Source organism: Mesoplodon densirostris, chromosome 2 (genome assembly GCF_025265405.1).
Source record: "Mesoplodon densirostris isolate mMesDen1 chromosome 2, mMesDen1 primary haplotype, whole genome shotgun sequence".
NCBI classification, from domain to species: domain Eukaryota; kingdom Metazoa; phylum Chordata; class Mammalia; order Artiodactyla; family Ziphiidae; genus Mesoplodon; species Mesoplodon densirostris.
In genome coordinates, this window is record NC_082662.1 from 91,043,294 (window position 1) to 91,055,341 (window position 12,048).

Genomic DNA, 12,048 nt, shown 5'->3' on the forward strand with positions numbered 1-12,048 from the left:
AGTAGTTGTGGCGCACAGGCTTAGTTGCTCCGTGGCATGTGGGATCTTCCCGGACCAGGGTTCAAACCTGTGTCCCCTGCATTGGCAGGCGGATTCTTAACCACTGCCCCACCAGGGAAGCCCTCTGGCTGTGTTCTGATTGACTCCCTCCTATTCTTTTCCAGTTCACTAATTCTCTTTTAACTGTGTCCATTCTGCAATGTATCCCTAACCTATCTACCTTTTGATTTCCATAGCCATAGCTTTCATTTCCAGCATTTATAATTCATTCTTTATGATAGTCATCTGTTCTCACTGGACCTGCCTATTTCATTTAATAAATTCTTATTCTTTTTATGGCTATTCTTCATTTTCTCACCTTGAGGATCTCAGATGATAAGCTGTTTTGAGATTGCTTTGTGATTTGCCTGTTGCTTCAGCCTGTGAGAATTTGTCTCCTGATTGCAGACTTTGTCAGTTCTCTTGGTGTTCACGTTCCTTGTGTGTTTTAGAATTTTCATTTGTAGATTCACTCTGGAAGGGAGTTTTTTGTTTCTCTCCCCTCTCTCTTTGTTTTCCCCGCCTCATCTACTGGCTTTCTTCTTGGCTCCACTTGATGCCCTAGGTGTTCCAGTCTAGAAACAGATTCTTCATGCCCCAGCTTCTCTTCCCTTGGTGAGCTCGGGAGGCTGACTTCTCAGGCAAGGATTTAGCTGTGCACAAACCTGGCCCAAGGCATTGTTTGTGGCTTCCCTTGGCCCCTGTCACAGGCAGGAGAGCCTAACCCCAGCCTCAGATTCAGGCCAGCAGCTTTTAGCCTGTGTACCCCCAGGAATGGGACACCTGGCCACCTCTGCCGTCTTCCAGCTCTGTAGCCAGTGCCCTGAGACTGTGTCTTAGTTCGTTTCTGGGCCATGAACATGTTGATCTTACTTTTGTGTCCTGTTGTGCCTTTTCTTCCTCACATTTTAAAAATATTTGATTTATACCCAGAGTGGTCATTTGGAGCATAACTGTCAGCTCCATCCTGACACGAAGTAGGTTCAGTCTCTGGGGTTAACCATTCAGGGTCTTTTTGAGTCTTCCCCCAACCCTCATTTCAAACTCATTTCCCTTCACTCCTGAGCATAATCCTTTTACTTATTCCATGTGGAACTTGAATATTCCTTGCTCCAAGGGCCTTCATCCTTTTCTTACATGCTATGCTCCCAACCTGGTTCACCTTTGCTTTCAGACTCCTTCACTTCAGAAGTTAGCCTAAATCCTACTTCCTCCTCTGTGAAGCCTTCCTTGGCCTCACCCAACTATAGCAGTATTGACTTTTTCTTAATTTGTCCCCTCTGTATTGGTCATTTGGCCTTTATCATTTCTGTTTTGTATTGAGAGTCACCTTTCTCATGGGTGTACGCCTTGGATCCCCACTGAGTTGGTTGGTAAACTTGAGGTTAGAAACCATGGCATCTTACTTTTATTAACTTCATAGTATCTAGCATTGGACTCTGCTTACTTATTTGATTATTGGTTTATTTATTCCATATTGTCATCTTTTCTAATATTGAGTAGGTCATTTATTTCTTCCAAAAATTTGAAATTTACTGTATGTGTGTAAGGCGTTTAACCCAGAAAGGCATGTTTTTATTGCAACCCCCATTACACACAGACACACATACATGCAGGTGTGCATGCATGTGCAAACAAGCACAGATACCCCATGCATGTTACTTGTAAAGTCATTGGATCTGCCCCTAAGGGAAGAAATCTTTGGTAAATGACACAGGCTCTGTTTGCTGTTGAATATCTGAACTCACATGGCTGATATGTGTGAGAGAGAACTGTTTTATCCATAGAAGCAGATATTTCTATCTCTTGGTCAGACTATTTTGACCCTCAGTTCTGTAATATTAATGAGCTCATCATCTGTGTGGGCTTTGGCATCCTCAGGTTCAGTCTCTGATTGAAAGTTATTAGAGTGAAAAGAAAGGACATAAAAAACCAGGATGTTAGTGAGCTCAGCTGCTATAGCAAAACACCCTAGACTAGCAGCTTATAAACAACAAATTTATTTCTCACCATTCTGGGGGCTGGAAGCCAGAGATCAGGTGTCAGCATGGTCAGGTTCAGGTGAGGGCTCTCTTCTGGGTTGCAGGCTGCCATCTTCTCATTGTATCCTCACATGGCTGTAAGAGGGCAAGAGAGCTCTCTGGGTCCCTTTTATAAGAATACCAATCCTGGGGCTTCCCTGGTGGTGCAGTGCTTAAGAATCCACCTGCCAATGCAGGGGACATGGGTTCGAGCCCTGGTCTGGGAAGATCCCACATGCCGTGGAGCAACTAAGCCTGTGCGCCACAACCACTGAGCCTGTGCTCTAGAGCCTGCATGCCACAACTACTGAAGCCCATGTGCCTAGAGCCCATGCTCCTCAACAAGAGAAGTAACTGCAGTGAGAAACCCGCGCACCGCAACAAGGAGTAGCCCCCGCTCGCCGCAACTAGAGAAAGCCCACGAGCAGCAATGAAGACCCACCGCAGTCAAAAATAAATAAATAAAATAAATTTTTTAAAAAAGGGAACACCAATCTCATTCATGAAGTCTCTACTCTCATGACCTAATTACCTCCCAAAGCATCTGCCGCCTAATACCATTATACTGAGGACTTTGGCTTTACTTTTTAGCTACCAAGCTACTGCCACCATGTGTGACAACTGTAACATTTTTCTAATCCTTATCATCATCCTCATCAATGATTTACTGAATACCTCCTATGTGCCTCCCATTGTATCAGGTGCAATATTTATACATCATCTTATTTATTTAACCCATAATTTACAGATGAGGAAATTAAGACACAGAGAGGCAGTGACTTGCTCAGTCTCACAGCTACTGTATTTTAAACTTCCTTAACTTCAGTGATCTTTGCTTTTATTCACTTGGAAATCCATTTCATGGATCTTCTTATTGCTTAGAGCATTGCTTCTGATGTCTTGAATTCTATAAGGCCCATATCAAACATACCACCCCCCCCACACACCCTACTGACTCTTCCCCATGACCTCTTTATGACCCCTGCCTGTTCCCCTTCACAGTTTACTCCCTTTTGTAGCCCCCATAGTCATTTCTGCTTCCTTTTTCCAACATTCTCTGTTCCACTTGGACCTTTCTTCTGTAGCCACTTTATCACTAGCCTCCCAAATTAGATCAGTTCAGCCATCTCATGTCTGTTTCTAGTCTCTCTCTTCTGAGCTCTGCTGGAGAAAATCCAGACTTGGCCAACTGACTCCATTTCAAATGAATTTCTAATTTACCCTGACCCTTCAGTGCTCATAAGTAGTTTACTTATCGCATTTTGGCTCACTTTCTCTTCCCCACATTGGCTGTTCCGAAGCTTTTTCACGCTCTTCATCAACACAGCTCCTCCAACCTTAGTTAACCTGGTCCTGAGTTCTGCTGAGAACATAGAATTTTTCAGGAATAATTCCTCTTAACTGTCCTCTTCTCTACCTCAAAGTGTATCTGCATGTGACTTGTCCTTTTATTCCTTTTTTAAAAAAGGAGCCCTAGTGTTTTCCAGTGGTAACCCTACCTGCCTGAACTATTCTTTCCAAACTGTTCCTGGGAGTTGCCCCATCCACATCCTTTCTCTGCTAGATCTTCAGTCTCTTACCGTCCATTTGCCAGTCTCCTCACCTGTGAACAGGTACAGAGTGGTCTTACCAATTTCTCCCCTCAGTTCTGTCACCTATCTTAGTGTCTCCTTTATGGACAAACTTGGACAAGGGAGGTGGCACCACAGTATGGTGAAAGTCTGTCCCACAGGCTGCCACTGATTTCTTTTTTTTTTTTTTTTTTCTTTTTTTTTCTTTTTGCAGTATGTGGGCCTCTCACTGTTGTGGCCTCTCCCGTTGCGGAGCACAGGCTCCGGACTCGCAGGCCCAGCGGCCATGGCTCACGGGCCCAGCCGCTCCGCGGCATATGGGATCCTCCCAGACCGGGGCACGAACCCGTATCCCCTGCATCGGCAGGCGGACTCTCAACCACTGCGCCACCAGGGAGGCCCTGCCACTGACTTCTTTCAGCCAGATCTGATGATCTCTTGTTAGTCCTCACTCTTCTCAGTCTTCCTACAGCATTTGACTCTGTTGACCACCCTTTTCTCCTGTTATTTTTGGTCTCTTGAGTTTTGGAATATTATTTTCCCATTTTTCCTTTCCCCCCCATTAAATAGTTACCTGTTTGTCTTCCTCCACCTGCCCCTTAATGATTTTTCCTAAGGCTCTGGTCTTGGTCTACTTCTCTCTCTGGGTAATCATCTCCTGAGCATTGAACTTGCATTTCTAACTTCCTGTGGGCAGTCCTGGGAAAGAATACATGCTCTTTCAGTTGTCTACTCCTCCTCTTGTTTCCTGGCTTACTGATTGTGATCTTTATACATCCAATCATCCAAGCTAGAAATTTGGAATCATCTTTGACGTTTCTTCTGCCTTCCCTCTGCCACATCCAGCCACTAAGTCCTAGCAGTTTTCCCTTTGAAATGTCCGTATTTTGTTTCTCCATTCTTATCACTGCTGCCTTCATTGAGGTCTTCGTGGACTATTGGGTTAGCATTTTATATTTCCTCCCTGCCTTCAGTATCTCTTGCCTTGAAACTTTCCTCTGTACTGCTGCCAGTGCTAGATGTCTAAGACCCAGCTGATTAAATCATTCCTGTGGTAAGAGTCATTCATCGTCTCCACTTTGCACACAGGGTCTGGTCTGGATCCCTTGCCTGCCCCTCGGCACCCTTCCCCATCAGACCACGTGCCTCCCACCCTGTCTTCTCCAGCAGCTCCACCCGGCTTCCTGACTGGCGTTCTGCCTCATGCCGAGCCCCTAGCACAAGCAGTTTACTCTGCTTTTCCTCCTGTCTCTGCTTGGTTTTTTATTTCCTGGCCTGGCTCACTAGTTATCTTTTTGATGAGACATTTGTGACCCATCCAGGCAGAATGCCTTGTCCTTCTCATCTCTCGTGGGACTTTGTTCTCACCCTCTGGTTTCTCTCATAGTATAGTCAGCTGTATGTGATTCTCTCTCTCTCTCCTCTGCTGGCTTTTAAGCTCCTCAGAGGCATCTTTGTTTTCTCAGGTTCCAAAGTGTGGAAAGCACCTAATAAATATTTATTGAACTAAACGTTGGATAATCTATCTAGGTTCATGAAAGGTAAGCAAAGGGCTAATTAGGGGCCTGTAATCATTGCAAGAGCAGGAAGCCCTAACAAAAAGCAAACAACTTCTCAGCTTTAGCTTTAATATACAGCAATCTGAGAGTTTTGTTTTGTTTTTTTCTAGAAATGTGGCTTTACTAAAATAAAAGAAAATACATTTCAACCAAGCTTGCATCAATATAATTTTGGTGTTCAGATGAACTGAAAACACGCATGTAATGGTTGGCTGAGTCAAGTTGAGTGTCAACAATCTGTCATCTAACAATTGAGCTCTTTGTGATTGTTGAAGAGCACATATTAAGTTCCCCTAGAAAGAGAATCTATTAAAAGTTATGCAGGAAGGTGAAAGAATATTTGTATAGCATTTTAGTTAACCAAAATTGCATTGTTAAATCTTGGGGTCCCTGAAATGCTTAGAGAGCACTGTAGAAAAATGCTTACACCTCTTTTGAAGCTGATTTTATCACAAACCTGATTTTATCACAAACCTTAACCTAATATGATGCCAATAAAACCTTATGCAGCTATGCTTCTACTAGTGTTATTGCAGAAGTATTATCATGTTAGCAGAGGCAAATACTTTCAATAGTATTGTGAAACCACATTTGTGGAAATATGTATCAGTGCACGCATTTTGTGTATTTTTAACTTACAAACATTACAACTGGAGACTCCATTGCAAAGCCATAAAAGACCCAGGAGTATAGAGGCAGTTATAGATAAATTTATTTTTCCCCAGTGTTTATTTTTTCCTCATTTGTTTATTAAAACTTAAAAACACTGGAGTTATGTATAAGATACCATATTACCAAACATGTGTTTCTTTCCTTTAACTATCAGTGATGCCATTAAAACAAATCACTTTTTAAAAATTGAAGTATAGTTAATTTACAATATTGTGTTAGTTTCAGATGTACAGCAAAGTGTAAAACAAATCACTTTTTGCCTCTGTAGGTGCTTTTTGCTTCTGTAGTTAGAACTCAAACCAAGGTAACTAGTAGACTATTTTTTTCTTCCTAAGGGACTTGGGAAAATGGGGAAATGCAGGAAAGAAAAAGTCAGCGTGACAAAAGCACACGGTGATTTTGACCTACTAGGAAACCAACACTCCAGATCGTAGGGTCCTTTGGTCCAAGTTGTTTGAACACTAAGACATTATTGCATTCATTTGCTCGCAAAGACCTTAACTTTCATTATTCTTTACAATTTGTTGTTTTTGATAGTCAGTTTATAGTTTTATTTATTAACTATTTGTACAGTATTTATATCAATCATTATGAGACATTTTTCTACCATGATTAGGTAACTGGGCTGTTTAAAAAAGAAACACCCCCAGAATAGCTAAATTTTTAATGTCACTACCTACATCTGCCAAAACAGATTAGTAGCACATTTCCAGAACAGAACAAATTGTCTTGATCTCCTTACCTAACACTGTGTTTTGTGTCAAATCTAGTTGCTTTCAGAGCAAGAATTCTTGCTGGAAGCTTATATTTTGACATAAAAATTTTGGGGGCTGCAATGTAAGGTAATTTTATCCTTCATTTGCAGGCTGAATATTGCTATATTGCTAATTTAGGGTATTCATTCTGTAAAAACCATATGATCATGATAAACTTGATCTGGTCTTAACTCACTGTGACCCAGTTGAACCTAATGGCCTCATGAACTTGAATTTTCTATTAAAGAAATTAAAATCTCTTGGTTATATAAATAAGTGCTATTTTGTCAAATAATATTTACACCTCAGGTCTCACTTCCTTCATAACCATATCATTGTCATTGTTGAGGGTTTTTTTTTTTTCAGATACATTAGGTATCAATTCTATGGTAATGATAAAAAAAATTGGCCAAGCAGAATTAAAACTTTAATCAGAATATTTAAACATGGGTGCTCTTATAAAGAAAATTTCCTTATAGAATATTCCTGAAAATTCTTTTGGATTCAGTTCTATTGAAAATCATTTAAAAATCATATCTCCTTTACAGTAATAAATAGTACATTGTCTTTTGTATGTTAGTATTTCTTTGCTCCCTCAGGATCATACCCTGCTCATTATTTGTCTGTGTCATGTGATAGAGAATGTTCATTTGAATATGTAGTGAATCACAGGACAAATGCTGGAAGTGTCTTGAGGCATTATATTGTGGTGGCTAAGAGTTTGGGCTTTACAGCCAGACTGCTGGAGTCCAAATTCCTCCTAGTTGCATGATCTTGGGCAAGTACTTTACTGCTTTGTGCCTCAATTTCCCCATCTGTAAAATGAGTTGTTCAGAGCGTTTAATGAGTTAATACATATAAGATGTTTACAACTATGCCCGGTATGTAGAAAGTACTCAATAAACATCTTTTACAGAATAATTTACCTGTTAAGTAGTATATCTAATGTATCAAAAATTCCAGTTAGTTGTACTTCAGTTAATCTATTTTTTGAATAATAAAATCAATAGCAATAATGATATTGTTTATGGAGTACACAGTGCATTTTCATTTTTACTGTAAAAATTACAAGTGCCAATAACTGGGATATTAATAACTTTAGGATACGTGTACATTCGGAAAACAAATGAACCAGATACCCTGAGTACAACCCCATTATATAAATATGTGGTGCCTGAAATCTGAATTTCTGTCACTATTGTTTCCCCAGTGAAAAGGCCTTGAAATATTAGTTATACTTTTCAAAAGTGAATAGGTCTTGTAGATTTTAACAATTCTCTTTCTTCCCTAAGTCCAGTTACATTAAGATTTTTGTTTTAGACTGAAAATGAAAAGGGGTTAATTTGTTACAAAACACTGATGTCAGAATAATTTGCTAAACCCATTTTACTGATCTCTTATTTTTTTTAACCTTCTTTATATCATATAAAGAAACCATGGGATATGTTTGTTTTTGAGAACTTTGGTATCATATATTTATCCCACAGTACCTAATATATACATACTATTGATGTTCAATAATTGTTTGTTGAATGAATTAATCAGCATGACAGAAGTTTCATTCTTTGGCCAAATTATGTCTTCATTCATTTTACGGAGGCCTGCAGAGGGAATTAGGCAACGTAAGTGAGCAAACTGGGTGAGTGGCAAAGGAAGCAGTAAAGACTGTGGTCATCTGAATCTGAAGGCTGGATTAAACACCAGCCAGAGCTTCTGACCTCTGCTGTGTGCAAGGAAAGGCTGTCTGCCAGAGACTAATGAATATATACTTCACATGAATGATTGAAATCCTTAGTCTAATATTCTAAACTATTTCCATTTTCTAGTTCAGTGGGTATCATGATTCCATAAAATAAATAAATATATGTACACACATATTTACCCCCTATATATTGATGCATAATGTAAAACACTTTAACCTGGAAGAAAGTTAGTTTAACAAAGGTCGCTTGTCTAGTGTCTGTTCATTTGCTGTATTTCTATTTATTAAGAGTTGATGGAACTTTAGAGGTGCTTGCAAAAACAACTTTGTTGTAAATTTTCAAGCAATCAGAGGAGGTTTATAATTTATGTTAGTGATAATATGAATAACTTTTCTAATTAGAACAAAAGCGAAAGTTAAAATATTCCTAAGAAAGCATTGGTCAGTGTATAGCATGCATGTGTGGCATTTTTGCTGCTGGGGAGACCTCGTGGCTCTGCCTCTCTGCAGAGATTTCAGAAGAAACTGGGGAAAAGCACCTAGAAAAATGACAGTCCACTTTTAAGCTCTAACTGCTAGGATGGTAGCTGATGTCCCACAAGTTAAATGGGCTTCAAGGCATTGGACCAGTTTCACTGGACTTTCTCAGAGTTTTACCTCTTATTCTCTCTGTGAGTTCAGGTATACTTACATTATAGTACCCTAAGTCTTGATCATCTCTCCTGTTTTGAAGCCTTGACATAAACTACATCCTGTAGTGAGAAAGCCAGTTTGCCAAGCCTTTTCCTTTTTTTTCTTGCTACTCTTAACATTTAACCTCTTCCTTGAAACTTGCAGCCTCGAGAACGCACCTCCCTGCCACGACCTTCCTTTTCCACCCCTTGCCTAATCTTTTGCTTGTGCACAATGTTACTCTCACCCTATGTATATTATTATTTAATGTTGGCACCTTTGTCTTTTCACTTTATGTCTGTGTGACAGTGTGGTCTTTTGCCCTTTGAGGGCAAGGACCATAACTTTTGACTCACTGTGTTGATAGATACTTATGTAGTAAATGGCTGTTGATAGGGTATAAAGTTCACTGGGATTTTGAAGCTGTTCAAAGATAGTTTGAATCCTTTTGTAAATTATATGCAAAATGGACAGATTCTTTTTTACTGATACCCATACTATCAATAAAATGGACCATTCTCAGAATTGATGACCTATTAATAAAATGCTGCAGATAAATTTGAAAAATAATTATTGGAGGAAGAGAAAAGGGCATTTGGTAGCAAATCAAGTAAACTTTATTTTTCTAAGATATTTGACTAGAAGAATTATGGAAAGAAATTGTTAATGTTTAGACTGATTTATGTTTCTTCTTTCTAACTGCTGTTTGCTGCTCAAAAATAACTGTTTGGCAGATTTTCTCTACCTGTCTTTATCTTTTCCTGGTTTATGTCTATTGTCAATGCATTCTGATTACATATCCGAAGCATGCTCCTTTTATATGTTCTTATTTAATGTGATGTGGGAGGAACTTGCATTATTTATTTTTCTTGAAAGTTGCCCACTGTTTATTATGTTATGACTGCAAGACTCTTCTACACAAAAGCTTTTTGGGTCTTAAGATCAGATTTCAAAACTAAAAGTGCTTTGTGTCCCCCCTAAGTGGAAAGGATTTATAAGGTATTTATTATATCCATACATCCTTAAGGAATCTATTTAAATGACGGCTAATTCTATTGCATTAGAAGCATTAACATTCATTTGCTATGCATTGCATTAAATAAAATGTATATATATTCCTTAAAGTATACTCTAAAAATCTTCTATTTAGTTACAAATGTCATTTAGTACTTTTGAGTAAAACTCAATAGTATTGTACAAAAGCTTAAAAGCAAGTTTAGTGCTACCTACCAATTTCCAAATAATACTTAATTTTTAATCACCAGTATTAAATTAGTAAGCCTTTTAAAATATAAAGTTTTCTTGCAATTACTTTACCTAATTGAATATCTCATTCTTAGCAAATACTTTGTTTCCCTCATCTTTTTCTAGTCTTTTCTAGTTTATTCATTTATCTTTTACATAATAGACCCAAATTGCCTTGTGTTGAAGGAAGAAGCTGCATAATGTACAAGAAATTTTGTGTGTGATGGAATTTAACCTCAGTTTATGTCTCTCCCCTGCACAGTCCCTTCAGTCTGAATATGTTCATTACTAAGGCCTTGCCACTCCGGTGAAAGCTGTTCTACTCTTAGACACAATTGCTTCATCTGGATGAGCAATGTAGAGAGAAAGCAGCTGCTTTTGCCAGAAGAATATCTCTGCCTTCTTACCTTAAATTAAAGAGAGCACTAAGACAAGACCTTCATGAGACTTGAAACCAGAAAACTCTGGTTAATGACTACTATAAATGCACTGAAACTATGTTTATGAAGATGTCAACCCTTTATAAGACAGTTTTCATGTTGAATTTGGTATTTTGAAAGGTTATTTTTTAATGTATTTCATAATACATTTGTTATTACATTTACGTGTACAGTGTTACGTTACGTATGTATTGTGAACTTTAAAAGACTATTTTGATAAATTTATAAATATATAAAATTATGTAAAAACTAGACTATATTTTGACTTAGGTTTTCTTCCTGTTTGCTACCAAAAATTTGTATTTTGAATTTGTTTAGTATGGTTTTATCTACAATGAATAAATAATTCCTCTTTATTAAGAAAAAGTAAGGGAGAAAGTTTTTAGAAAGTGATTTTTCTGTTCCCACTATGAATATGGCAGATCAGTTCATTCTTTTGGGAAGTCAGTCTAACTTAAGTTTATCCGAATTTATCTCTAGCAAGAGTATAGTAATTTGATATGGCTTATTTAGAGCATTTCATTTCCCTTTGTTTTTGTTGCTGAGCCATTTAGTTTTGCATCTTTGGGGGTTTTAACAAAATTTAACATCCAGCTGAAGATCAGAATTCATCGAATATTTCTTCTGAAAGAATGGTTTTTCTCTATGAAATGACTCTACAGTCCAAATGCTTTTCTTTCCTCCTCTGAAAAGTGTTCATAACCCAATTAGAGTATTCTGGTTTTTGGTACGAGGTTTTTGCCTGTATTCACACATGGTCTGGCACCAGTTCTAAATCAATGAAGAGAAAAAAAAACTGAAAAAGATGCTGCTAAGTAGTTCAATGTATTAATAAAGGAGATAAGTTTAAAACAGATCACAAACCCCTGACACACAAGCTAGCATATCTGAAAACTAATGTGAAAATGAAGGGACTCCTAGGTACTTCACAGCCCTTTCATGTAAATGTAATCTTATATTTAGGCTCCAGAAGCCTGTAAGCTTCTTTTCCGTGGGGAGTTGGGGAGTCTTTGATCCTGATTGTTTTCCATGCTGCTTAAGAATGGACTACTCAGAGACAGTTCAGTGGATTCATATGAAGCGCTTTACTCTCAACCATTGATTTATTTATCATATATTTATTAGAAGGGGGTACATTGAGACTATTATACATGCTTCATCAAAACATCTTGTTTATGTTTTACATTTTAAAAAAGGCATTTGAATGAATGTTTGACTCAGGTTCGTTAATTTAACCTTCAAAAACTGCAGTACCAAACAATTGCACTAAACTGATGAAAAAAGGAATTGTATGTTTTAGGAATCAAAAATTAAACTAAGTGGAATTAAACTGTATACCTTTTCTAAAGCTAAAATAGTAAAATATTTTATT

The 12,048-nt window shown here is 38.1% G+C and overlaps 1 protein-coding gene across 1 annotated transcript in view; it reads left to right on the forward strand.

Annotated features, from left to right (window-relative positions):
- The window catches only part of CDC14A (cell division cycle 14A), a 179,762-nt gene extending 169,015 nt beyond the window's left edge, over positions 1-10,747 (forward strand). The window contains exon 16 of the mRNA XM_060085671.1: positions 10,499-10,747. Coding sequence (XP_059941654.1) covers positions 10,499-10,528 — 30 coding nt within the window. The 3' untranslated portion in view covers positions 10,529-10,747. The remainder of the gene's footprint in view (positions 1-10,498) is intronic.
- The last annotated feature ends 1,301 nt before the right edge of the window (positions 10,748-12,048 follow it).